The 27388-nt window shown below is 56.4% G+C and overlaps 1 protein-coding gene across 3 annotated transcripts in view; it reads right to left on the bottom strand.

The window, feature by feature from the left end:
* LOC138818112 (diacylglycerol lipase-alpha) overlaps positions 1-27388 on the bottom strand; it is a 63316-nt gene that overhangs the window by 11061 nt on the left and 24867 nt on the right. For 2 of the 3 annotated variants that reach the window (XM_070009019.1, XM_070009021.1), the window contains exons 2-12: positions 16677-16814; positions 16086-16297; positions 14467-14568; positions 13737-13875; positions 9947-10034; positions 7413-7547; positions 5804-5881; positions 4113-4237; positions 693-846; positions 224-307; positions 45-122 (exon numbers count right to left, since the gene is read on the bottom strand). In XM_070009019.1, coding sequence (XP_069865120.1) covers positions 45-122; positions 224-307; positions 693-846; positions 4113-4237; positions 5804-5881; positions 7413-7547; positions 9947-10034; positions 13737-13875; positions 14467-14568; positions 16086-16297; positions 16677-16771 — 1290 coding nt within the window. In that variant the 5' untranslated portion in view covers positions 16772-16814. Of the gene's footprint in view, positions 1-44; positions 123-223; positions 308-692; positions 847-4112; positions 4238-5803; positions 5882-7412; positions 7548-9946; positions 10035-13736; positions 13876-14466; positions 14569-16085; positions 16298-16676; positions 16815-18329; positions 18508-27388 lie in introns of those variants that run through there. The other variant, XM_070009020.1, reaches the window with a different exon arrangement.

Raw genomic sequence — 27388 nt, 5'->3', positions numbered from 1 at the left:
GGGAAGAGAAGGTCAGGGGCCCTGAAGGCACGCAGAGTGGGTACCTTATGTCCTAGCCAGGTGCCTCGGTGCCCCTCCACGGGGAGACGCTCAGCATCGCCGGTCAGGTCGGTCAGGGCATCCTGGGGGGAGGGGGGGGGGAGAAGAGGCAGGTGAGAGGAGGCTGAGGAGGATGGGAATGGGGAGGCTTTGAGGGGCCCCGGGGGGGCCATGGGCAGCATACCTTCGGGGACAGGGTTCCCCTGATACTGATCACCACTTTCTTCTTGTCATGGTCCACTGCCACATAGAAGGGGGTTTCGTAGACCTAGGAGGTGGCAGCCCATGAGCCCCAGAACTCCGGCATGGGGCTAGACTTAGATTGCATGACGCTAACTGTCTGTCTTCCTGGCTAAGAAATCCTCCGGCTCCTGTGGCCTGGGAACCCCTTCAGGCCTGCCAAGACCGGGGCTCCTGGGACCTCTGGGCACCCCAGTGCACAGCCTCCCCGCTTTGCTTTTTTCTTTTCTCATTTCCTTAAGGCTGGGCAGGAAGAGCCCGATGCTACAGGCGGGGTAGGCAACCCCCTTCCTCAGCCTGGGATGTGGAAGAGGAGGGGCTGCCCTGGCCCAGCCCACGGTGGGCAGGCTGCAGCGCCCCCCAGGCCCCTCACCCCACCCCACCGCACCGCACGGCCCCCGCCTGGCCCTCACCGCGTCGTGGCAGGAGGTGTAGACAATGTCCACCGCCGTCATGTTCTCGTCCAGAAAGTGGCGGCGGATGGCGATGGCATTGCAGCCACAGCAGTTGTCTTCCTCGATGGTGACTCCGGGGGCGAATCGGGGCCGTGCTGGGCACAGGCAGCATCTGGGGAGCGGCGGCCATGAGCTCAGCGCCGGGGACCCCTGATAGGGCTTTTTTTTTTTTTTTTTTCAGTCATAGGGCTTGAACTCTGGGCCTGAGCGTTGTCCCTCAGCGCTTCATCTACCACTCGAGGCACAGCACCACTTCTGGTTTTCTGAGTGGTTAATTGGAGATAAGAGTCTGACAGATTTTCCTGCCTGAGCTGGCTTTGAACCGAGATCCTCAGATCTCAGCCGCCTGAGTAGCTAGGATTACAGGAGTGAGCCACCAGCACCTGGCTTGATGGGGCATTTTTCTCCTCCATCTTCTCTGGATGGGGCTCTAGTTTCTCTCTCTCTCTCTCTCTCTCTCTCTCTCTCTCTCTCTCTCTCTCTCTTCTCTCTCTCTCTCTCTCTCTCTCTCTCTCTCTCTCTCTCTCTCTCTCTCTCTCTCTTTCTTTTTCTCTCTGCTGATCCTGGGGTCTTGAATTCAGGACCATGGTGTTGTCCCTGGGCTTTTTGGTTGGAACTCTGCCACTTGAGCCACAACTCCACTTTCAGCTTTTTGGTGCTTAATTGGAAGTAAGAGTCTCACAGACTTTCCTTCCCCAAGCTGGCTTTGAACTGCAGTCCTCAGCTCTCTCAGCTCCTGAGTAGCTAGGATCATAGACGTGAACCACCGGCGCACAGTTTCCAGTTGGATTTCTAGTCCCATCTGGTCTCCAGAATCATCTTTGCTTTGTCCCCAGTGACCATCATGCTATCATACTCACCAGTCACTTCTGGCTCCCAGCACATGATCTCTTAGAAGGCCCTGACCCACAGGTCCATCTCCAGTTGGCTGAAAACGCCTCTCCTTCCAGTCCCTTCCTGGACTGGCCCTCCTCCCTGGCTTGTTCTCTGTCACCAAGGATTCCAAGTCTAGCTTGAGCCTCCTCTTCTCTCTAGCTATGCATCCTGTCTGCACTCACCCAGTGCTGGGCTCTAAATGCCATGGACATGCTCTACAACCCACTCTAGATCTGATCTCTAAGCACTTCAGGTTCCAAGTCCAGGCCATGGGACTAGCCCCCCCCCAGATCCCCCATATCCTCCCGGCACCCTCACGAGCTGGGCTTTGTCTCCAGGTACAGCACCAGCTCCTGCCTGTGCTTTCTCCCCTCTCTCTTTGCCTGGGTGTCCCTCCCGAGGCTGGTACCTGCCTGGCCTCCCTCATCCACAGCTGCCCAGGGTTCTCCACTCAGCAGCACCGTGACCCTTTAAAAAGAAGTCAAACCAGACCCCATAATGGTGCCCTCCTTACCTAGCTTAAGAACCTTGGTCCTACTGAGGCCTGAGGCTCTGCCTACCCGGCTATGTTCTGATGGAGCTTCCCCATCTCCTGCATCCTTTGGGGGCGCCATCGACTCTGACACACAATAGACTTTCTTTCTGCACATTGTCTCGGCTGGGGCTCCGCGGGGTGGGCAGGGGCTCTCCCCTGTGCTCATCACAGCTGTGGCCCCAGTACAAATCTGCCAGGTACAGGGGAGGCTGGCTGGCTGGCTGAGCCAGCTCTTGAGCCCCTAATTTGGACTGCAGTTCCAATATAGGCCACCAGAGGGAGCCTGTATCCAACAGATCAGCCCAGCGCGGGAGTGACCCGGGTTGTCAGTTGACTTAAGCTGCCAGCGGAGTGAGATTTTATCAACACCACCAGGATTTTGGTGAGACTGAGACATTTTTCTTCTCTCAGGGGTCATGGAACTGTTGCTTCTCAATGGAGAAACTTTGGAGTTAATCCAAAGTCTGGAAGCCAAGCAGAATGCTCACCAGAGAGCCGGGCCAGTCACCCACCAGCAGCTTCTACACCACCAGGGCAAGTGCTGGTGGTGGTGGTGACGGTGGGCCCCGAACTCCTGCCCTCTGTCCCCTGGGTGGAGCCTGGCTCTGTAGTGATACGGCCTTGCACTTAGGACTGTACTTGGAACTCTTCCTGACAACGTCACTTCCTGATTTTATAGGCCTGGAGGGCACTGCCCCACCAGCCCCTTGGCCTCCCCTGCTGTATGAGTGGGGGGCTGGCAGCTGCTTCCCGGGGGGATGCTGGGAAACCAAAGGTCCAGCACGTGCAGGTGCTTCTTAAGGGTGAAGCCCTGCCCTAACTGAACCCTCTCAGGGCCAAGGACTCTGTTCTCTCTCTCCCATTCAGTATGGAGAAGGCTGATAGAGCCAGGTGCTAGTGATCGCCCCGTAATCCTAGCTACTCAGGAGGTGAGATCTGAGAATCCTAGTTCAAAGCCAGCCTGAGCAGGAAAGTCTGTGATGTGAAAAAAAAACCAAGGGAGAGTGTGAAGCTCTGAGTTCAAGCCTCAGTACCAGCACAAGAAAAGAAAAAGAAGCCCGTTGCTGGCTGGTGGCTCACACCTGTCATCCTAGCTACTCAGGAGGCTGAGGTCTGACGATCGCAGTTCAAAGCACAGCCCCATCTGCGGGACTCTTGTCTCCAATTAAACGCCAGAAAACCGGAAGTGGAGCTGTGGCTCAAAGTGGTAGAGTGCTAGCCATGAGCAAAAACGCTGAGAGAGCCCAGGTCCTGAGTTCAAGCCCCACAACTGACCACTAAAAGCAAAAGAAAAAGGGGAAAACAAGAAAAAGAACCAAGTCCCAAGAGCCAGTAGCTTTCCCAGGAAAGAGCAGGCGTGACTCTGGTGGTCCCTGGGGTGGGGTGTGGGGAAGCAGCTGACCTAGAGGCCAGCCTTTCTGGAACACGAGTCCAGGGAGCTGTCCTGCTTCTCCCTGGCATGGACTGAGGGCGGAGCCGTCACAAGAGAGGGTCCTTCCTGGAGCCCTTCTCTGGCCCACTTAGGAATGCAGAGACCTCCCCCCAGCCCCCACTCCCTGAGCCAGGTTGCAGCCAGATCTGTGGCTGAGGCCTTCCCCAGGAGGGGAAAAGAACTTGGGGCTTCTTGCTAAAGGGCCTTCTGGATGCCTTTCTAGAACCTTCCATAGAGTAGGCCTCCCTTCCAAGACAATTTAATTCCAGAAAAGCAGTGCCCAGGAGAAGAGCCAGAGATGGAGAGAGGTGAATAGAAGGGAAATGGATGGCGTGTGTGTGTGTGTGTGTGTGTGTGTGTGTGTGTGTGTGTGTGTGTGTGTGTGTGGACAGAGAGAGCCAGAAGGGGCAGGGAATGAACAAAACCAGCAGGGTCTCAATCACCCCATTTCACAGGTCCCCGCGAGGTGCACCGACTTCCCCCAGGCTGCAAGGGATGGTCTGGATTCCAAGCCAGGCCTCGGTGGGGTACTCACGAGCAGGAACGAGCCAGCTGGCACAGGCCGCAGGCGGGCTTCCGCATCAGGTACATGGGCCAGCCGTAGGCCGCCAGGGCGAACAGCATGTAGTAACAGACTTCCTTGTAGCGCAGCATCTCGTGCTGGAAGACAGGACGCAGGGGAAGGTGGCCCCCAGACCTTCTGTCTGTGGCCTCTGCTCAGCTGGTCCCGGAGGTGGGACAGCAGGGAGGGGGCGTGAGGCAGGGTACCTCCACGTACACATGTGCCCAGGGCATGTATTCTCCTCAGTCCCGTCCTGGTAGCTCCAATCTCTGAATTAATGATTGGGAGACAGAAAATTCACTTGGAGCATGAGATCGATTGTCTGGCTTTTTTCCCCCTCTCCAGGAAAGAGGGGGGGGGAGGGAGCATGTGTGGTCCACAACCCCATTCTAGCAATGGGGTCCCAGGAAAGGGCTTTGCTGTCAGGGAATTGACTTCTCTCTGTTCTGACTCATGAAGTCTCAGTGAGGCTGGGGGGGGGGGGCGGAAGGGAGGGGTCAGGGAGATTGGGGTCATTCTAGAGAAAAAGGCACAGGTTGGAAACTTGGAGAGTCTAAAGTGTGATGGCTGGAAAACCTGTGTTATCAGCATCCTGGGCTGGAGACAGAGAGAGAGAGAGAGAGAGAGAGAGAGAGAGAGAGAGAGAGAGAGAGAGAGAGAGAGAGAGAGAGAGCAGAACTGGGAACCACAGGGTCCTGGCCAGTCAGTTCCACGTGCCCCTGGGCACCGGAGGACGGTGGCACTTACAGGGAATTAGTCACCTTGTCAGAGTGAGCGAGGACGATTAGTCATCTCGTGAAGTCAGGCGGGCAGGCCTTCCTCAGTGCCCCAGGGGTAATTATGCCATGCCTGAGCTCCCTGGTAGGCGGGGCTCTGGCAGCCTCTGCCCTGCCCCGCCCCTCCCCTAGCCGGGCAGGCCAGGCCATGGAGACTGGCAGTAGCACCTGTTACGCGGGCTTTGGTGAGTGGAGCAGAAGGAAACCTAGGCTTTTCTGAAGGACAGACGGAGATCACCCAAGGGTGGCGCTGGGCCCGGTGCTGGTGGGTGCTCGTGGGGCTGGGCTTAGGACTCCCTCACGCCCTCACTGTCCCCTGGAGCTCTGGGTGGGGTGTGTGCCGAGGGCGGGGACCGGCTCAGAAGGACGAGGACTTGCTCTGTGGTTCGGCCACAAGGCTGGACTTCCTGTTGCCAGCTATGGTTTGAGGCTGCACCGCAGTGCCCTGGGCCGGGCACGGTGCCATGGGCCCGGCTCTTCTTTTTTTTTTTTGGGTCCGGTCATGGGGCTTGAACTCTGGGCGCTCTACCACTTGAGCCACAGCGCCACTTCTGGCTTTTTTCTTTTTGCTTATGTGTTGCTGAGGAATTGAACCCAGGGCCTCAGGCATGCAAGGCAAGCGCTCTACCACTGAGCCACCTTCCCAGCCCCAGGCCCGGCTCTTCTTTAAGCCCTGGGATTTCAACCCAAGGCACTTGAGAGAAGATTCTAGAAAGCCTGCTATGCCCCAGTGCACTTCTCGCTAGCAGTGGTTTTCCCAGCTCACGGTGCAATAGCTTAGTGAAGGGTGTGTGTGGGGGGCACTTGGGGGTGATGTGAGGAGGGGCTTCTGGGAGGGCTGATGGCAGTGGGGGAAGAGGATGGAGGGGCCGGAGCCTTGTGACTCACCGAGTTCTTGAGGTCCAGGTACTTGGTGTTTCTGGTCACTGGCATCCCGGATAGGAAGGCCAAGATATCATTGTTTGCCTGACAAATCCAGACACAGGGCTGAGAAAGAGGTTGCGGCCCTGGGCACCGCCTGTTTTCCAAAGATCCCAGGGCCCCAGAGAGTGAGTGGGTGGTATGCAACAGGCAGCACTTCCCTTGTATTTCTAGTTGTTCCCTTTCAACCCAGAGCCCCAAGCCCCAAGGGGACTCCTGGCCCACACCCAGGGGAAAGGGATTTGGGACAGACTGGCAGAGCCGGAACTGGTGTGCTGGCAGGGATAGAGCAGTAAAGCCAGAGGTCAAAAGCACCAGGCTGGCAATGGTCACCAGGGGTCCCTGTGATTAGAAATCCTTGGAAGGTGGGGCATGGTGGTACATGCCTGAAATGCCCGCTGCTTGGGAAGCAGAAATTAGCCAGCTGAGACAAAAAAATAAAAAACGACTCCATCTCAAAGAACAAGCTGCATATCATAACATAAACCTATAGTAATTCTAGCCACGTGGAAGGCATTGTCAGGAGGATCCCAGATTGAGGCTGGCTACAGGCAAAGAACTGGAGAAAATAAAAAAGTAAGTCAGGCACCAGTGGCTGGAACCTGTAATCCTCGCTACTCAGGAGGCTGAGCTCTGAAGATCAAAGAGTTCAAAGCCAGTCCAGGCGGGAAAGTCCGTGAGACTCTAATCTCCCAAGAAGGCGGGAAGGGAGCTCTGGCTCCAGTGGTAGAGCAGTGGTTTTAAGCAAATGAGATAAAGGACAGGGCCCTGGCCCCAAGTTCAAGCCCCAAAAGGGCTTGGCCCAAAAGGGACAAACAGGAGGCACCTGGGCGTTTCTTTTTTTTTTTTTTGGTCCGGTCATAGGGCTTGAACTCTGGGCCTGGGCACTGTCCCTCAGCTCTTCAGCTCAAGGCTAGCGCTCTACCACTTGAGCCACAGAGCCACTTCCGGCTTTTTTTTTTAAATCTTTTTGCTTATGTGGTGCTGAGGAATCGAACCCAGGGCCTCAGACATGCAAGGCAAGCGCTCTACCACTGAGCCATCTTCCCAGCCCACCCCAGCATTTCTTTAGTAGTGATGGAGAGCAGCCAGTGGAGAGACTTGAAGATCCCAGGAGGCGGGAGGCGGGAAGGCGGCCACAGGGAGGGGCGGGAGGTGGGGCGGGGCGGGGCCACGTGGAGGGGCAGAGGCGGGGCCGGAGGCGGGGCGGGGCCACAGGGGCGGAGGCGGGGCGGCCACAGGGAGGGGCGGGGCCACAGGGAGGGGCGGAGGCGGGGCGGGAGGCAGGGCCACAGGGAGGGGCGGGAGGCGGGGCCACAGGGAGGGGCAGAGGCGGGGCCGGAGGCGGGGCGGGGGCCACAGGGGGCGGAGGCGGGGCGGGGCCACAGGGAGGGCGGAGGCGGGGCTGGGGGCGGGGCGGGGCCACAGGGAGGGGCGGAGGCGGGGCCGGAGGCGGGGCGGGGCCACAGGGGGCGGAGGCGGGGCTGGAGGCGGGGCGGGGCCACAGGGGGCGGAGGCGGGGCTGGAGGCGGGGCGGGGCCACAGGGAGGGGCGGAGGCGGCCCCAGCACCCTCACCTCGTCCAGCACAGCGTTGCGCTTGGCTCGCTGCCGCTGCCGGAGCAGCACCAGGCCAGCAATGATGTCAGACGGCACAATGTCCAGGTCCCGGAAAAACTCGGCGAAGAGGTAGGCGATTTCCGAGTAGGCATCCTGTGAGATTCAGGAAGGCAGGGGGCAGCGGCAGAGGGACAGAAGAGGCCGAGAGACCAGAAGTGAATCCCCCAGGGCAGGTGTCCTGTGGCACCTGCGCAGCCCGGCCCCGGCCCGACCCAGCTGGCTCTGGGCAGTTGCGACCTTGAGCGCCCCGGTTCCTGCAGGCCTGGCGGGAGTCAGCCACACTGAGCCTCTCCCACTGCCCAGGCCTCTGCTCTAGATGCCAGTACGCGGCTCAAGCATCCACCCAGCCTGGGAGCCAGCCGGAGCCACTGCCTCTTCCCAAACTAGGAACCAAGGTGCCATGGCTCAGCTTGTTCTACGGGCTGTGTCGAGCAGAGAAGCCATAGGAAGCATTCAGCAATCACCCCACCATCTAGGATCCTGGAAGCCCTCCCCCCCACCCAGCCCCTGCCAAGGACTCTGGAGCCTTGAGGGTCTGGAGCCCCACACACAATGTTCAGTGGTGCCCATGATGTGGTTGAGAAGGGGTGTGATTGCTGGACCAGTGGCCTCTCTGCTTCCTCCAGGCCCTGTCCTCAGCAGGGACATGGGTAAAGATGAGTCCCACTGGTCAGTGGCTCTGAGACTCCCTGCCTCTCGCTACCCTGGGGCCTGAAGCCCCGGAAGATGCCAAAGGAGAACAAACTCAGCAACTGGCCATGCTTCTCTGGTCTCCTGCTGGGATGTCTAGCATGCGGAAGAGAGAGAAAGAGAGAGAGAAAAAAAGAAATCTAAAGTTGAAGACTCAAAGGCCCAAGAAGGCCACACACAGTGTGGGCCACTGCCCACAGCTCCAGCTGGCGGCCCAGAGGGACTGAGGCGCTAGACTTGGAAATATGGTTTATGTAAATGACAGATTTTTAAATCGATGGGACAGCACTCAGAAGCTGGGAACCGGTGGCTCACACCTGTAACCCTAGCTACTTAAAAGGCTGAAACTCCTGGGGGCCCCAGTTTGGATCCAACCCAGGCAGGAAAGTCCATGAGACTCTTATCTCCAATTAAGCGCCAAAAAGCCAGAGGTAGAGTGTGGCTTGAGTAATAGAGTACCAGACTTGAACAGAAAAAGCCAAGAGACAATGCTCAGACCTTGAGTTCAAGCCCTAGTATCTAAAACCAATATGACCCCCTCCCCAAAATAAACCAAAAAACAAATCCCCAAACTAACTACAAACAAAAATTACTCAGAGCCAAGTGTGGTAGTATTTCCCTATAATCCCAGCTGCTTGAGAGGAAGAAGTAAGTCTACTGTTGAAGGCCTGCCTGGGCAAAAGCTTATAGATCCTATTAAAAAAAAAAAAAAAAACAAAAACAAAGGAAAAGCAAAGGGACTGGTCAATGTTCAAATGGTAGAATGCTTGCTTAGCAAGCATGAGTTCAGTCCCCAGCCCTGCCATCCCCAAAGTTTGTTGTTGTTGTTGTTTATTTTTTAAAAGCACTTGGACTGGACCTGTTCCTAGGGCAGTCCCTGGCTATAGTCTATTTCTACCTGGATTGATACTCAGAAACTCCCCTGAGACATACGTCCTTGGCTTCAAGCTCTAACAACAACCCCATCTCTACACGTGGGTCCAGGAGGGGCACGAGTGCCTTCCATCAAACCTAGCCTCCATCTATCAGGGGACCACTCCTTGCATGACTGCCTGTGACCCCTCAGACCTCCCCGGACAGACCCCAGACGTGCTCCCCACCTGCCCAGCGTGCCTCGGGTCTTCCTCTATGGCCTCCCAGACCACATGGCTCACCAGAAGTTGCTGGCGGCAAGGTTTCCAGTGGCTTCTGAGGAGCACACTTTGCTCTCTGCCTCGGGCACAAGGGGGTCTTCTGACCTCACTAGCTCTGTTACTCACTTGCTGGGGGGAAACTGAGCAAATCACACCCCTATCTGGGCCCCCAGCTGCCTAATCTGCAAAACTGAATGATAGGCTAAGTCATCTCTAAGGTTCCTGTCTCTTTTTCTATCTTCAGGGCCATCTGTGGCTGACTGTGCTTTCCTTCCACAGTACTCATGTGTCTGGATCTCTGTTTGCATCAACTGAACTGATGTCCAGCCCCATGCAGAGCACTTGACAGTGAGTCCAGACTTTCCAGATCATTTGTTGCTGACAAATGGACCCACTGTTCTTGTCTGGAGGTTGCCTGACCCGGGAGCATTTGTCCGAAACTAAAGGCATTGTGTCTTTCTGTTCCTTTGACAAAGCAAGTGGACAGCTGCTTTCCCGGCTGGGGGAGCTGGTCAATGGAGAACAGACCATCGTACAGCAGGCTGTCACCTGCTCACACGCAAAGCCCAGTACCTCTTGCCCAATCCTGTCCACCCTGCTTTGCCAAAGGGGTAAAAGGGTCTGCATCGCTGGGCATGGGCCTGCGGGGAGCCACCTCCCAGTACTTACTGACTGGGAGTCCTTGGTCCGGGTGCAACAGAGGAACACTTTGAGCCGCCGGGACCAGCTGGTGGCCTGACCCTCCTCCAAGCGGTGCCTGTGGAGACAGAGAGAGACCGGATATGCCAGGTCAGAGGCTGGAGCACACGAGCTGGGCCCAGAGGCAGCCTGTTCCTAAAGGGCTGCAGCAGAGAAGCTTGGGGAGGGAACAGGGTCCAGGCCTAGCCAAGGCTGGGTGGTCAGTGACCCAGGTTTCAGCCATCCAAGGCACTCCCTGAGGGGGCTCCTGTTGGCTTAAAATCATGAGCTGGCCAGGCACTGGTTACGCCTGTAATCCTAGCTACTTAGGAGGCTGAGATCTGAGAGTTTTGGTTTGAAGCCAGTGCGGGCAGGAAAGTCCATGAGACTCTTATCTCCAGTGAACTACCAGAAAACCGGAAGTGGAGCTGTGGCTCAATTAGTAGAATGCTAGCCTCATGCAGAAAAATAAAAAAATAAAAAATAAAACAAATAAAGTTCAGGGACAGTGCCAAGGCCCAGAGTTCAAGTCCTAGGACCAGAAAAAGTAAAAAGAAAATTCATGGGCCATTGGTTTGGGGGGTACGGGATGGGGGCTCCCTGACTTTTGGAAGACTGACTCAAGGCTGTGCCTGGGGAGGGGCTTCAGAATTATGACGCCAAAGTAAAAGACGGCTCTGCTGTCCCAAGGCTCCAACCAGGAGCTCTGGGAGAGGTGACCAGGCTTGGGTCTCTCTGTCCTTCTGTTCCAAGGGCTGGGACAGACCTGTCACACAGATCTGCATTCCTCCCCTTCTCCCCCCACAAACGAATGCAGAAACTCATTATATTCCACTTAGAAGAACTTAACAATGGCAGCAACATCAAATATACATAGCAGTCTCCAACTGAACAAGGGGCTGGCTGGCTGCCCTGCTGCCCTGCTGCTGGGGCTGTCAAGGGGGCCGGAGAGGTTGGCCCTCCAGTGCATTCACGGCACTTAGCAGTGATCAGGGGTGACGGGTCTGGCTGTCCTGGAGCTGCTTGGTTTCTCTGTGCAGCCAGGGTCTGCTCGGCACTCTTTTAACCCTGGCTCCACAAGGCAGCTTTCCAGAAGGAGGAGAAAACGGGGTCATCCAGAGTTACAGGAGGTGCTTAGGAACTGGTCCTAGGACCAGCTGCCCCTGGAGACTCAGGCAGCCTTGTATCCTGAGCCAATGTCTTCTCTTCCAGGGGCTTGATGAGGCGACAGTATACTGGCCAAACTAGGGTCCCAGTGCATTCAGATCTTTAACGTTTTCTAACCCAATGGGACTTGCAAATGTAATAACAAGGAGGATTTGCTGCCTGGCTTGTGGCCAGATGGAAGCACTCTACCGTCACAGCAGTACCCTTGATAGACACCAGGGGCAGCTGATCTTAGCGTGTGAGGCCGGTGACAGGTTTAGTTAAGTAGGGGGCCACATACCAAGTCTGGACAGATAGTCATGGTTTCCAACAGTCCACTAAAGAGGAAGAAGGACAGACATTCCTTCTGCAAAAACCCAAGGCTGGGGCTCTGGGAACAGTGCTGGGGAAAGTTCCCCTTCTCCCCAGCCTCCACCAATTTGCTGGAAAGAGTCAGGGCCAAGGCCTTTAACAATACACCCAACATCCAACCCCAACCAAAATAGGTGTGGGGTGAGCATGTCTCTACATTGGGAAGTTGCTGGATTGAAAATGTCCTGGCTTGGAATAAAACGACACAAAACGTGGTAGCTTCATAGCCAGTGGGGGAGACCCCAGGGAGAATCTGAAGAAACCCCCACAGGTAGAGGGGCCTGGAGGCTCTGGCCTCGTACCCACCTTCACACGGTTTAGAAACCATGGAAAGCTTTCTTTCTTTCTTTTTTTGGAGGTGGGAGGGAGGGGTGGTACCTGGGCTTGAACTCGGGGCCCAGGTTCTGTCACTTACGTAGCTTTTTTGTTGTTGTTGCACAAGGTTAGCACCCTACTCTTTGAGCCATAGCTCCATGTCTGGCATTTATTTTGCTAATTAGCTAAGACTCTCACAGATTTTCCTGCCTCCTGGCTTTGTACCGAGAACCTCAGATCTCAGCCTCCTGAGTAGCTGGGAGTCAACAAGCCAGGTGGGCGCCATAGAAAGTTTTCTATTTAAAGTGATAGCAACTGTTAATGCCACTAGCAAGGGGCTGTGTGCCCTGGGCTTTAAAGGCAGCATCTTAAGAGCCTGGGAGGCCAGAAACCAGGTCAGGTGGGGGCAGGCCCAAGCAGAGTGGCATTCGGGTGGGGGAGGGGGAGGGGGAGGGGGAGGGTGTTGGCCAGTTCAGCTGGGAGGGGAAATGGGCTGTAGGGCCTTGGCTTTGAGACTTGACATTTGGGACTGGGTGGTGACAAGCCCAGGCCTGGGTGTGTCTCTGATGAGCTGACGTGGAAGAAAGTCCATGGGGAGCCCAGTATGGAGGCGTGGGGGTGGGGAGAAGGCCTGAGGGGCGGGGCCTGGGCTGCTGGGCCTGGTGCTGAGCAGGCTGCACTGAGCTGGGGATCTGGACCCACTTCAACCACCCTGGCACCACTGCGACCTTTCTTGGTGGATCACGACTGTCCTGGGGCTGGCAGAAGGGAATAACGGGTCCCACTCTACCGAGCTCAGCGCTGGGGGCCTGTGCCACAGTAGGAGTTTAATTCTCAGGGGTTATGGTGACCACTCCACCCTCTTTAAGTAACAGGAGTCAAACCCTCCCTCTCCGAGTCGGCCCAGGCACAGCCTTCCCCTTCCTAAAAAACACCACACAAGGGCTGGGAAGGTGGCTCAGTGGTAGAGTGCTTGCCTTGCATGCCTGAGGCCCTGGGTTCAATTCCTCAGCACCACATATGCAGAAAAAGCCGCAAGTGGCGCTGTGGTTCAAGTGGTAGAGCGCTAGCCTTGAGCTGAAGAGCTGAGGGACAGCGCCCAGGCCCAGAGTTCAGGCCCCACAAACGGCAAAAAAAAAAAAACCACCACATAAAACTCACCCCCTCCAGGAAGTCCTCCTCGATTAACTTCCTCCAAGTCTCTGAAACCCAGGCAGTCCACAGCCTACTGGACAAGGGAGAGCCCTGAAGGCTTATGTTCCCAGTCTCATCACAGATGTGCTGCATAGCTTCAAAAAGGTCACATGACCCATCTGTGCCTCGGTTTCTCCATCCTTGTTATGAACAAGCCAGTGACAACTACCCCAGTCACTTACTCTGTCCAAGTTTGGTTAGATTTCTAATGTCTCCTACTATAATGACAGAGTTATTCTTTTCGTGAGCATGTGCCAGTGCTGGGGCTTGAACTCAGGGCCTTCCATTCTTGCTTAGCTTTTTTTTTTTTTTTTTTTGGTCCAAGCCCTCTTCCACTTGACCCACAGCTCTACTTCTGGCTTTTTTTTGGTTGTCATTGGTTACTTAGAGATAAGAGTGTCATGGACTATCCTGCCTGGGCTGGCTTTGAATCGAGATCCTCAGATCTCAGGCCTCTGAGTAGCCAGGATTACAGGCGTGAGCTACAGACTCCTGATGATGCCACTGTTGCCCCCATTTCCTAAGCTGTTCCAGGCATGAGCCTCTTACGATGTTGACCACACTGCTTTGTATATGTTATCTCACGTAAGTCGCCAGACAACCCCCTGGGGGCAGGAACTGCGATTTACAGACAAAGACACGGAGGCAGGCAGAGGGGAAGTCTCTCTCACACACCCACAGCCTGGCTAGGCCTCAGCTCTGCCTGCTGATCAGCAGAGGGACTTGCCCATGACTCCCCAGTCAGCTGACTGACCGCAGGTTGTAGGTCCTCAGGTTCCGCTGCCTCCTCTTGGTGGCCCTCAGCTTGACGAAGGTGCGGCCCGTGGGGTCGAAGACGCAGAGGACGGTGATGCAGACGCTGAGGATGACCACCCAGTTGCAGACAACCATCCCTGTGGGGTGACAGGAAGTGACAAGAGGTGGAAATATTGGGGACATGTCCCTGGGCCATCAGCCGTGTTTACGAAAGGGGCCCTAGGGGCTGGGAAGGTGGTTCAGTGGTAGAGTGCATGTCTTGCATGCATGAGGCCCTGGGTTCGATTCCTCAGCACCACATAAACAGAGAAAGCCGAAGTGGCACTATGGCTCAAGTGGTAGAGAGCTAGTCTTGAGCTGAAGAGCTGAGGGACAGCGCCCAGGCCTAGAGTTCAGGCCCCACGACCCATGAAAAAAGAAAAAGAAAAAAAAAAAAGAAAGGGGCCCTGGTGACTTCTGGCCTCCAAATAGCTTCCAGCTCAGAAGCCTCGGGACCAACTTTCCTCAAACATAGACCCCAAGACACACCTTGATCCGGGGAGCAGGCAGGTCTGTGGGCGATGAAGGAGATGCTGAGCTCAAGTACTGCCCACTGAAGGCCAGGGTCCCCAAGCGGATGGCGGAGCACAGTCCCATCACCCAGCCCCTGGAGGCCCCGCCCCCAGAGGCCCCGCCCCCAGAGGCCCCACCCCCAGAGCTGGCTGGGAAACAGAATGACACACACATACCCAGGGTGACGTTCTTGGCAGTGAGGTCATTGCAGGAGGTGTAGTACTGGGTGAGCCACACGATGCCCACAATGGCGTAGATGAACTCGATCACCAGGATGGCTGCGGGGAGAGCAGGCCCTGGCTGAAGTGTGGCCACCGGGGAAGCTCCCAGAGACCTTGGCCTGAGCCCTCTGGCCAGCTCTGCTGCTGGGGTGGGAAGTCGGGGGGAGGGGGGTCCCCTGTGGGCCCCAAGGACATCCCTCCTCCTCTATTCTGTGCTGGGCCCCCGGCCTTGTGCCCTTAGGTCCCCCAGTCTGCTCTGTGAAGGTGACTACACAGGTGGATGAGGAAGATGCATGGCTCTATTTAATTTAATTGATTAATTTGATGTGTTTATGTGCCCTTACTGGGGCTTTAACTCAGGGCTTAGGTGCTATCCCTGAGTTTTTTCACTCAAGGCTGATGCTCTACCAATTGAGCCACAGATCCACTTCTGGATTTTTCTGTGATTCATTGGAAATAAGAGTCTATGAGACTTTCCTTCCTGGGCTGGCTTTGAACGTGATCCTTAGATCTCGGCCTCCTGAGTAGCTAGGATGACAGGTGTGAGCCACCGGTGCCCAGTGTTTTTCTCTTGTCTTTTCAGGATTTTGGGACCTGTGTGGGATGCATGTGCATCTCAGGCTAAGCTTCCTCGTCTACAGGACGGGAGTAACAACCCTGTCCCAGGACCACCTGAGATTAAATCAAGTGTCTATCCCATGAAAAGAGCAAGAAACCTTGGAACTGAAAGGGGATGCATAAGGAGCAACCAGGCTGCTTATGTCTGCACCACCAAGCCCAGGGTCTGGACCAGGGATTGGGAAGAAAATGTGGAAACATTTCCATCCTTCCCTAGCTGGGTGACCTTGAGAGAGCTCATGAGTACCCAGGAACCCAGTGACCTCATCTACCAAACGATGCTGCCACTACTTGCTCCTGGGTTTAACACACAGAGTGGGAGAGGCAACTGGGACTGGGCAGGGGTAGGGGGTGAGAGGGGGAGCTTCCCAAGAAAGGGCGGGGCTGTTTGGAAAGGATCATAAAACCAGTGAGCTTCGCAGAGATGCTCTGGTTTTAAGATAGAAGGGAGGCTGGCCCGGGTGGCTCACGCCTGTGATCCTAGCTATTTAGGAGACTGAGATCTGAGGATCGTGGTTTGAAGCCAGCTAGCTGGGTTGAGCATAGATTCTTATCTCTAATTAACCAACAAAAAGCCAGAAATGGAGCTGTGGTAGAGCATTAGCCTTGAGAGGAAAAAAAAAAAAAAAAAAAGCTCAGGGATAACACCCAGGCCCTGAATTGAAGCCCCCCCAAAAGCAAATATTTTAGACTTTGAGGTGCTACAGTCTTAGAAGCAAATGCTCAGTTCTGCCACAGGAGAATCAGAGCAGCCTGAGGGGATGCATATATGCAAGAGTGTGTTTCAATAAAACTTTATTTACAAAACATACAGTGGGAGGGTTTCTACCTGCCCCCAGGTCTAACTCGCCCCTGTGCTAGCTCAGGGTCTGGCACTTGAACCCACGCCCAGTGACTCTGGGATGAATGAGCACTGGAGGACACGGACGTAGAGGGAGGTCTGGAGCAGCCCTTACCCAGGCGCACGTAGAGCACGTACTGCATGGAGTCGCGGGGCTCCGTGTACAGGATGCCCCCGCGCATGCTCAGCCAGATGATGGCCATCTCGGCGATCATGCAGCTCAGCAGGATGCCCAGGTAGCCGCGGCCGTGGTCCACCAGGTTCAGGGAGCAGGCCTCGTGTGGGTTGTAGACCAGGCCAAAGAGCACCACGGACAGGATCACAAACCTGCGGAGGGGCCAGGTCAGCGAGGCCCGAAGCCTGGGCATTTGCCTTATGCCAGCTCTGGCTGGCAGGACAGCCCTGCCCAGCCTAGGCTTGGCAGAAGGACGGGGCAGCAGGCATCTCCCTCTCCCCCCACCCCCCTGCACAAGACCAGGAGAAATAAGAACAGGGAGCTCCATGGCAGCATGGGGATGCAGCCGTGGTGGTCATGTTCAGTACAGGGTGACAACAGCCAGGAAAGGGGTGTCTCCATGTGGGTACTGCCCCCCAAGGGTCCAGGGAACCCCAAGGGTTTCTCCAGGGAGTGGGACAGGATCAGGCAGGGAGGAGCAGATGGTCAAAAAGTTTCCCTCCAGGCCTGTGGCCCCAGCCAGGGACTCACCAGGTAGTATGCAGGAGGAAGAGGAAGATGGCTGGCAGGACAAGGTCATCGCTGCCCACAGACCAGCGCCGCCGGAACACCACGATCCCGGGCATGGCTGGCAGCTCGGGGAGGCTCAGCGGGCCTGGCGCTCACCTCCTGAAAACAAGCACACACACACACACACACATACACACACGCAAAGACTCTGAAAGCTGGACACTGGGGTCTCATGCCTGTAATCTTAGCTACTCAGGAGGCTGAGATCTGAGGATGGAGGTTTGAAGCCAGCCAGAGCAGGAAAGTCCATGAGACTCTGATCACCAATGAACCAGTAAAAAGCCAGAAGTGGAGCTGTGGTTAAAGGCTAGCCTTGAATGAAAAAGTTAAGGGATAGTACCCAGGCACTGAGTTCAAGCCCCAGTAGCAGCACACACACACACACACACACACACACACGCACACGCACACTCACACTCACACGCACATGTGCATGCATGCATGCACACATGCACACAGGACCCTGTAGCTGCCTAGGAGGACCGGGGCAAGCAACACCACTAGTCCCTGGACCAGTTCCAGCTATGGTCCAGGACTCAGGCCCCCAAGTCCCCACCCACCACCAGGGGACTTCTAGGCACTGGCCATCTCCAGGGAGGAGCTGCCTCCGGCCCTGTCAACACCCAAAGCCAACACCCAGGCCCTTAGCAGCGGGACACACAAACTTCAGCTCTGTTAGGGTCTCTCCTGTCCCCCACCCTGGCCATGCCTGAAGACATCCCCACGATAGCCGAGCTCACCTCCTCCTTCTGCATGGCATCGGTGGGACCCTCAGCCCTCCCACCCCTTATTTCCTTTCTACATCTAGCCCAGGCTAGGGTCAGGCTTCTAAGGCCAGGAACAAACACCATGGGGCCTGAGAGGGTGGGAGAGGGGCCCCAAGGCCTTGGGGACGGACAGTAGGATGTGATGGTTATGGCTGGGGCTTGGCACACAGTAGGTGCTCAGTAAGTCTTGGCTCAATGAGGTCTTTATTTTATGTTTTTTGTTTTGTTTTCTTTTTTGTCAGTCATGGGGCTTGAACTCTGGGCCTGGATGCTGTCCCTCAGCTCTTCAGCTCAAGGCAAGCGCTCTACCACTTGAGCCACAGCACCACTTATGGTTTTCTGCTGGTTTATTAGAGATAAGAGTTTCACAGACTTTCCTGACCAGGCTGGCTTTGAACCGTGATCCTCAGATCTCAGCCTCCTGAGTAGCTAGGATCACAGGTGTAAACCACCGGTGCCCGGCGCCCTGTAAACTGTTCTCTGACTTGGACACGCGACACAGCATCCTTAGCCACAGCTGCCACTGCTCTGGGGCAGGAAGGACCGGATGGCAACTTGGTCAGGAGTGCTTGGGGGCATCTTCTGCCCTTTCATTGAGGAAAAGCAATCCATCTGCACGCTCACCCAGAACCCAGAATCCTTCACTGCCCCGTGCCCAACTCTCCGAAGTAGTTGGATCCAAAGTAGCTAGGAGCCAGCTTAGTGCCCAAGACCCCAGGGCCCCCCTTGAGAGCCCTCAGATGGATAGCATCATGGAGGAGAGTCGGGGTCGCCTGTACTGAGTGCTCTAGAGGGGCCCCTGGTGTGGACAGCTGCATGCCCCCCAAGCTGCCAGAGCCTTACATACATGACACCCAGTCCAGGGGTGGCGGGTGGCCGATCCTTCTCTCCCAGCTGATGGCTCCGGGGAAAACGTGTGTCCTCGGAGGCGGGCATCACTAGGGAAGGATGTAGGCAAGTCTTCCCTGGGCTGGGAGTGCAGCCTCGGGGTGGGCGAGGGGGCATGGGGCGGGGTGGTGGGCCGGTATGCCCTGCCCGGCCGGCCGCCCTCTCCCAGGTGCGGCCGCTGCATGCAGCCGCTCCCAGCCGCTCCCGGGCTGCTCCGGGGAGCTGGCGGCCTGGCGGGCTGGCCCGCTGGGGTCGTGCGTGCCTACTCCTCCCCCCTCAGGAAGTGACATCATCCCACTCTCGAGGAGGAGTCGAGCGATTCTGGGAAAGCCGGGAGAAGGATGCAGGGCGGTGGGAGCCGCGGTGCTGGGGTGGTCAGGGGTGGGGGTGTGTGTCGGGGAGATGGGATCTGGGGTCTGCAGGGGGCTTCAGGGCTGCAGCCGGCTGCAGCTTGGGACTTCATGGCGTGGGGCTGGACGTGATGGGCCAGGAAGGGGCTGGGGTCCCCGTGGGTGGCAGTGAGGCTGGGGCAGGACAATGCTGCCAACAGCTGGCGTTCCCGCCTGCACCCAGCCTGCAGGTGCTCTCCGAGGCTGAGTGGGGGGGGGTCGGGCTGCGGGGAGGGGCTGGGAGCCCCCACCCCCTACACAAGTGAAACGTGTTCAGAGAGGGCAGGCCGAGCTCTGCGCTGTGCCCAATGCAGACGCCAAAGAGGGGGGACCCCAGGACTGCTGCCTCAAGGGGCTGGGAGGGGAGGGTCCCACCTACCTGGCTGCCACCTCCCCTGTCTCTGCTAGCAGCCCAGGGCACTTCCTGTCAAGAAGACCCCAAGGATGGTCCGCGTGCTTGCTCTTTCTCTTTTTCTTTCTTTCTTTCTTCCTTCCTTTCCTTCTTTCTTCTTTTTTCTTTCTTTCTGTCTCTCTCCCTCTTTCTCTCTCTCCTTCTGTCTCTCTCCCTCCCTCTTTCCCTTTCTGTCTCTCTCTGTCTCTGTCTCCCTCCCTCCCTCTCTTTTCTCTCTTTCTCTCTCTCTTTTCTTCCTTCCTTCCTTCCTTCCTTCCTTCCTTCCTTCCTTCCTTTCTTTCTTTCTTTCTCTCTCTCTCCCTCTCTCTCTCTCCTCTCTCTGTCTGTCTGTCTGTCTCTTTCTCTCTCCCCCCCCTCTCTCTCTGTCATGGGTCCTGAACTCAGGGTCTGGGCGCTGTCCCTGAGCTCTTTTGCTCAAGGCTAGTAACTCTACCACTTTGAGCCACAGCTCCACTTCCAGTTTTCTGGTGGTTCATTGGAACTGAGAGTGTCCTAGACCTTCCTGCCCAGGTTGGCTTTGAACCTTGATCCTCAGATCTCAGCCTCCTGAATAGCTAGGGTGACAGGTGTGAGCCACCAGTGTCCTGCAAGGATGGGCCTTTCTAGTCACTCTGGGGGCCCTCCTCTAGTCTCCCTTCCCTTCGCAAAGTCTAGAAGGGCTACCTACTCCTTCAGCTCATAGACACCCTGGGAATGCCCACTCTTGAGCCCCCCCTGCCCTTCCCTGCAGTGGCCTCCTGGCTCTCAAGGCTGGGAAAGCAAGGCACAGCTCTACAGGAGTAAGACACCGGAGTGATCTGGTCAAGAGCAGCGGTCATCAGCCTAGGACTGACAGGCATGGTCATTGGTGGTGGGGCTGGCCCACTACGACCCCATTGCTGGCACCCGGCCCCGCCCCTTTCAGCCCACACCAGGCCTAGGCAGAAGGGAGGGACCCCCGAGGGCTGCGTGGTTTGTAATCCAGGCTGTATCACCTGCACGATGGTGTGAGTTCCTATTCATGCCTCTCGGTTGCCTCATCTGAAACGCCTAGCTCCTGCAATTCTGGCGTGGGTCACAGAAATCTTCAGAGTCCTGGGCCTGGCCACGAGGGGGTAGAGGGAGGGTGTGGAAGCCATGGCCAGCCAGTGTCCTCCCCCACCCCGCGACTGGAGTCTCTGGCTGGTCACCCACAGGTCACGGTCTGGGGTTGGGGGACGGAGTCTGCAAGGCATGGGGGGCAGGGGATGCAGATTCGTCAATCTCAGGGCTGCTATTTTTAAGAGTCTGAAAGGCCCTTTTCTCTGAAGACCCCAGCCCATCACAATGGGGGGCCTGTTCCTGGCTCAGGCTGTGATTTCATCGCAGGGAAATGTCCCCAAGGGCGGGGGGGGGGGGCAGAGGCTACTTCCTGGCCTGGGGCTGTGCATCACCTCCAGTTCCCCTCCTCCACCTCAAAATTGCCTCCATACCCCCAAGAGCCTGGGGTGCATAGGGACCCTCTAACAGGGGGGTCCCATGGGCACTGAGGGGGGACTCCTCAGTCCTCTGGCTGCCCTCCATCAGGCAGACATGAGTAGGGGATACCAAGAGCACTCCTCGTGTGGCTGGAATGACTAACTTTGCCTCAAGGGGCCTCTTTGTCCCCTTAGACCCTCGGCTGTAATGACTCAGGCCCCTGGGTTAAGCCTTAACCATTCTGGAAATTCCTCCTTCTATCCATGCAAACTCCTTTTTTTTTTTTGGCGGTTGTGGGGCTTGAACTCTGGGCCTGGGCGCTGTCCCTCAGCTCTTCAGCTCAAGGCGAGCGCTCTACCACTTGAGCTACAGCGCCACTTCCGGTTTTCTGGTGGTTTATTGGAGATAGGAGTCTCACGGTCTCTCCTGCCCAGGCTGGCTTTGAACCGCGATCCTCAGATCTCAGCCTCCTGAGTAGCTAGGATTACAGGCGTGAGCCACCGGCGCCCGGCTTGCAAACTCCTTTTTTAAAATACACATTCCCCCTCTCCCATCCACTACCCCAATATACTTTAAAACTTGCTATAACACCCCAAGACCTACAGGATAAAGTCCAGCCCTGCAGGTGGGCTACTAAGGGGTTCAGTCCCTGGAAGGCCGTGCAGCCTTGGGCAGGTGCCCTGCCCTCTCTGAATCCAGGCATTCCTTACCCACTGATACTCCCCAATCCTCAAGGATCAGGGCACGCACGGTCTGCCGCTCAGGCTACATGAAGTGACTTAGGGTGGCTCTCCCGCCCCTCCTCACACTCACCCTTCCTCCCAGAAATATCCCCCCAAAGCTGATCAGCCAACAAAGACACGTCATTGGTTTGTGGGTCACCCTTGAGCTCGCTCTTCTACCCATCTTTCTAGGCCAGCCAAAAGTCACCTCTTCTTGGAAGCCCTCCTTGATGGCTCCCTCCCATCCCCAGGTTGTTCTCAGATTCTAAGGTGGTCTGCAGGCCCCTCATCTCAATGCAGCCCTGGACACACACGGTCCCACCATTGACTTGCTGGACTTTGGTGTTCCGCCTCAGAAAGTCTGGGGCTCTGAAGGTCTCCCATCCCTCAGTGCCCGGCAGCAGGAGTGGCTTCAGGAAGGGACTTTGCACAGGTCCTAGCAAAGCTGGGGGGTGAGCAGCACTGTGTGAACAGAGACTCCTGGGGGACTGTGGCTGGAACTACAGGATGCATCTACATTCATAGGCCCCCGATTACTGTGTGACATTGCACGTGCTACTTCTTTGTGCCTCAGTCTCCTCACTTCTCACGTGGGTTTCAGAAAAGTAGCCACCTCAGAGCCGTCACAAGGACCAGCCCAGTTCCCCGTGTAAAAACAAGCAAGCACTTCTTCCGTGATTAACTAATCTAAGGATGAGGAGCTGGGCACCAGTGGCTCACGCCAGTCATCCTAGCTACTCAGGAGGCTGAGATCTAAGGATCACAGTTTGAAGCCAGCTGGGGCTGGAAAGTCTGTGAGACTCTTATCTCTAATAAACTACTCAGAAAAAGCTGGAAGTGGAGCTGTGGCTCAAGTGGTTGAGCGCTAGCCTTGAACAAAAGAAGCTCAGGGACAGAGCCCAGGCCCTGTGTTCAAGTCCCAGGACCAGCAAAAAAAGAGATCACAGCTCCAAGATTTTCCCCTGATACTTTCAAAAAAAAAAAAAGCAGGGGGCTGAGCAGGCAGTGAGCACTGGGATTCTGTGCCACCCAGAGCCCCTGTCCAGGCAGGAACATTGTCAAGTTAGAAGGTCTCAGGCTAGTTCCATGGCCCCCTTTTACAGGTGAGGACAATGAGGCTCAGGAAGGAAGGAAGTGGCCCGAGGCTCTTCCCAAAATGTCCATCTTGTGTCCCCCCTGGTGTCCCTGAGCCAGCCCACCGCCTCAGAGTCCTGAGTGTCACGCAAAGCTATTCCTGGATGCAAAAGGGCCACTGGCCAGGGGCTGAGAGAGCAGGGGTCCCTGGTACCCTGGCGGGGGAGGGGAGTGAGCCCAGGATCCCATTTCCACAATGAGGTCTCCTCTGCCTGGTGCTGAGGGCTTACGTTGGGTCTGAGGGCTTGGTGAGTCTTGGTGGGGCATCTGGTGGGGATGGGTAGGGGGCAGGTGGTGGCCCACAGAGAGGCTCCACCCCCAAAAGGGCGGGGCTTGCTAACATCCCCTGGCCAAGTGGGGCCGGGGCTTCGGTGGTGGGTGAATCGTGAATCGCAGTTCCTCCACTTCCCAGGCTTTCTCTGACTTAGAGCAGAAGGAGATCAACAGTGCAGTGTAAGTGACTGTGGAGCCCCTCTGGGTGATGGGGTGAGGGAGAACTCGGCCAGCCAGCTTCTTCTAACACTCCCGACATGCCTGCCATGGCTCAGCTTCTTTCCAAACAAGAGCTCATTTAATCTTCCTAACACCATTGAGATCAAGGTACCTCTGCTACCTATATTTTAACCAAAGGGTAACAAGACTTGCCCAAGGTCACACTGCCTAGTCCGAGACCTCATCTCAACTTCTCCATGCAGCTTGAGGCACTGGGTTCAGCCAACTGCTTGCTTCTAGACTCAGGAGTTGGCCTCTGACCTTGTCTACTGAGTGGGTGGCGGGGCCTCAGGACCTTTAGAGAGCTCCCCAGTCTTCACCTGACCCCAGACACATAATTAGACCGAGAGGATGCTTGCAGTGCAGCAGCAGCTGAGCCCAGGGCATCCTGGGAGACTGGGAGAAAACAGCAGTAGAAACAGCTTGTGCCATCATGTTCCCCATTCATAGGCTGTACGGGGACATCACCTCTACTCTGTAGGTGAAGAAACGGAGGCCAGGAGAAGAAATGATTTGCCCGTTGGGCTTTCAAATGGCCTTCCAGAGTTCCCTGCGGCTGTCAGTCAGTCCGTCTCCTGATTCTCCAGCACCCATAGACATCAGGGTCCATCTTCCTGGGTGCCTTCCCTTCTTCCTAGGTCTGCAGCCCATGGGGGCTGGCTTCCGAGAGCACAGGAAGGGAGCGGGCGGCAGAAGAGGCAACAGGACATAGAAAGCCGCGTGGGCTGGGGGCCGCATGTGCCACCAGCCTGTGCCCGGGCGTGTGCAACCCAGCTTAGGGGCCTGAAAGCTGTTGCGTTTCGCACATCAGCTGTGCTGGCACAGAAGGCAGAGCCGAGCCTGCCTGGGGCCGGGGCAGGAACTCAGCACAGGAGGGGTCCTTACACACCCTGGCCTCTGGGGCAGGCCACCCTCTCCCGCCCCCCCTCTAGCATCGCCTTTGAAGGTCCAGGCTGCACTTCTGCTGCCCCTCACCACTTAGAGATGACCATCCCCTGTCATGGATGGGGAAACTGATGCCCCAGGAAGGGAATAGCCTGCTGAGCCAGCGGCAGAGTCTGGCTTTGTATGTGCTGCGGTCTGCGTATTCGAAGTGGGTTGTGGCCGGAGAGACCCTCCCAAAGAGCCATCTCAGGGCCAGAACTGGTCGCTGACCCATTGGGGTGGTGCCTATGGTCACCTGGGCTGCATGAGAAACAGTTCCAACAATTATTTGGCTTCATCTTTATTATTATTATTATTATTAATAAACAAAATTGCATAGCATGGCCAGGTGTAGGTGGCTCACACCTATAATCCTAGCAACTCAGGAGGCTGAGATTTGAGGATTGATGTTCAAAGTTGCCCTGGGAAGCAAAGTCCAGGCAACTCTTATCTCCAATAAACAAACAAACAAAAAGCAGAAATGGATCTGTGGGTCAAGAGCCACAGCCTTGATCAACAAAAGCTAAGGGACAGTGTCTAGGCCCTGAGTTCAAGTCCTAGTAATGGCACAAAACAAATACCTTCTCCCCTCCCCCTAGAATAAAAACCAAATCACCTACTACATGCTAGACATAGTAGCAAGCAGTTCCCAGACTCCCTCTTTGGATACTTTGAATGGACCCGGAAAACTACATTGTCCCCATTTTATGGATGAGGACACTGAAGCTCATGGAACTTAACTTGCCCAGGGTAAGCCACAGCGCCAGGCATGAGGCTCCACAGCCCCAGAGCTCGGCCCCTCCCCTTGAGCCCTCCCCAGGCTCATTTATCACCAGGCTCCAAGCTTCTCTTTCTCACACTAATTATTTTCCAGTCCTCTACAATGAGCAGAATTTGCCATCTGCCACCGGCCCTGCCACTGCCACTAGCCAACTCCCCAGGAATCAATTGGGGCCTTTCGTTTCCTGCTGGCTGTTCTGGAAGGGCGGCTGGCTGCTGGGGAATGCGGAGGGAGGCAGGGGGAGAGGAGCCGGGCCATCCCCCGGGCTAGGCCCTCCTCTTACCCTAGCCTCCTCAGCCTCTCCTCTGGAGACTCAAGTCCCGAGTGCACAGGTTTCCTAGTGAAGGCCCTCCAAGCAATGACCAGGCCTGGCTTTGTCTCTTCCCTTCAAGGAGAGAAACATTTATTGCAGAGAGACCATTGATTTTCCTGGGTGGCCTAGAGGGGCCCAGACAGCCCAGGTGAGCAGGGTGGCAGCCCAGATCCTGAGCCTTCCTCCCACCTCCCAGCAGGTACTTCTGGGCTGCCTACTCCTGCCAGTCTGCTCCATGGGGGAGAGAAGCAAGCAGGCAGGCACATGTCCTGGCCGGGGTCTTTCCTATCTTACCCAGGGGTCTTCTCGCCTTCCTCAGGCTCTAGCATACCTCTGCTGGTTCTTGACCCCATGCCTTCCTCTCCCAAGTGCATAGAAGGTGGCTGCTAGTTCAGCCCCCCAGCAGAGGAACTCTTGGGTTCTATCACTTCTCTGTGTCGGTTTCCCCTCACTTCTCCAAGGCTCTGTTTCCTCAAAGTGGGATGAAGGAGAACCATGAGGAGCAAATACAATCATGCACAGAGAGAACCCGGCCCAGGGAACTTGGGGCCGGGGCAGGGTTCCCGTTGGGACTTATCCATCAGATCTCCCCAGTTTGCTTCATGCCACCAAGCCCCTTGCCCTGTGGTATGGCCAGGGCGCTGCCTCTCCTCCATCTAGGTCAGCTCTCCAAGCAGAAAGCCCTGGCCCGACTCCTGGTGACCCCTGTGGCTCTGAACCTGCCCTTACCTGCACCTGCCCTACCTTCTGCCATGTCCAAGGAACGAACACTCTGAGGGCTCTGCTTTCTTGAACCCACAAATCAAGGAGGTGAGAAACAACTCTTATGGGACAGACCTTTCACCCACAATAATATAAGGCCTGTGTTTCCACAGAGATGTGTGTGTGTGTGTGTGTGTGTGTGAGAGAGAGAGAGAGAGAGAGAGAGAGAGAGAGAGAGAGAGAGAGAGAGAGAGAGAGAGAGAGAGAGAGAGAGAGAGAGAGAGAGAGAGAGAAGAGTGTGTGTGTTTCAGGGTGTCCCACTGCAGACCCCTTCCCTGCCCAAACTCATGACCCACCCCTCAAGCCCCCTGTCCAGTCTAGCTTCACCTCCAGCCTGTCCTGCTTGGATCTGCTTTGCTCCCCAGATTTTCATCCCCTTCCCTTTAAGGCAGCTCCCAGCTGGATCCAGAGCTCCACCACTGCCATCCTCCGGTTACACCTCCAAGAGGGATTAGCACCTTCCACTTCATTAGGGGCCCCCTAATGAGGCTGTTAATGAGGTGCTAAGTGGGCACACCTAGCACGACTCCTCCCCTTTGGGATCCACCCCCCATCCCCTCCCCCAACATACCCTGAGTGATATCCTGGCTGCATCTCCTCAGGCTGAGGCTGCCCCTGGGAGCTGGCCTGTTGGGGTGCATGCTGCTCAAAGATGGGGCGTAGCCTCCAGACCATGGAGGTGGTGTGGGCCCCAGGTCCTCAGATCGGGCGCCTTGGGGGAAATGCAGCCATCTAGGGCACGAGCTGGCCACTCGGGCTATTGGGTTTCCATTTAACCACTCCCTGGGCATCTCCAAAGCAAGCAGAGATCGAGTGACGGCGAAACACAAGCTCGTTCCCAGGGGAGGAGGTCTGCAGAGCCACGGCAGGCCACACCAGGGGCCAGCATTTCCTGGCCACCGTGGAGCTCAGCGGTGGAGGTAACAGCTGCTGCCACCAAAAGCACCCAGGCCATGGCCAATCTTCTCCCCTTGGTGGCCCTCCTTGCTCTGATGCCCAGAGAGGGGGCCCTGGAGGAAGGGAGATGGTCAGGGCAGACAAGGCTCCCTGGGGCTTGAAGGCCACGTCATTTGGAACTACTTTTAGCTCCTGGTCACTCCGTCTTGAAATCAACAGCCTCGTGGCCAAAAGCAACTGTCAGGATGAACCCTCAGGCCCTTTTGGCCTTGTGTTTTACAGGTGAGGGTTTGGGGGCTCTGCACAGGGACCCGGGTGTCTCCTCTTCTCGACTGAGCCAGGAAGCACAAATGGGGGTCACAGATTAAAAACCACTGACCCTGAGCCACGCCTCTCTCAGCAGTCCTAAGACCTCCCATTCCCACCCGTGAGCAGGACAAAGCTGGACCCAAGCACGAGTAACACGGGCCTCGGAGCAGGGGCTGGGCATGAAGGGCAGGGCTGAGCCTGGTCTGGGGGGGGGGGGCTCTGTTTCCTCAGCCCTGAACTGGGCTGTGACTTCAAAGCACAAGGCAGGAGGTAACCACTTCCCTGGATGAGTCAACTACCGTTTCCTCGTTCTGTAAGCGGGATGATGATGATGATGATGATGACGACGACGACGATGATGATGATGATGATAACAGGGGCTCCCTGGTGGGCTGCGGTGAGGACGAAGCAAGTGAAAAGGGCCCCTGCGTGTCGAGAACAGGTTC

This window comes from Dipodomys merriami, unplaced genomic scaffold (assembly GCF_024711535.1).
Source record: "Dipodomys merriami isolate MVZ:Mamm:240054 unplaced genomic scaffold, mDipMer1.0.p SCAF_712, whole genome shotgun sequence".
NCBI lineage: Eukaryota > Metazoa > Chordata > Mammalia > Rodentia > Heteromyidae > Dipodomys > Dipodomys merriami.
The sequence above is the reverse complement of the archived record's forward strand: the minus strand, read 5'-3'. Positions and strand labels throughout refer to the sequence as shown.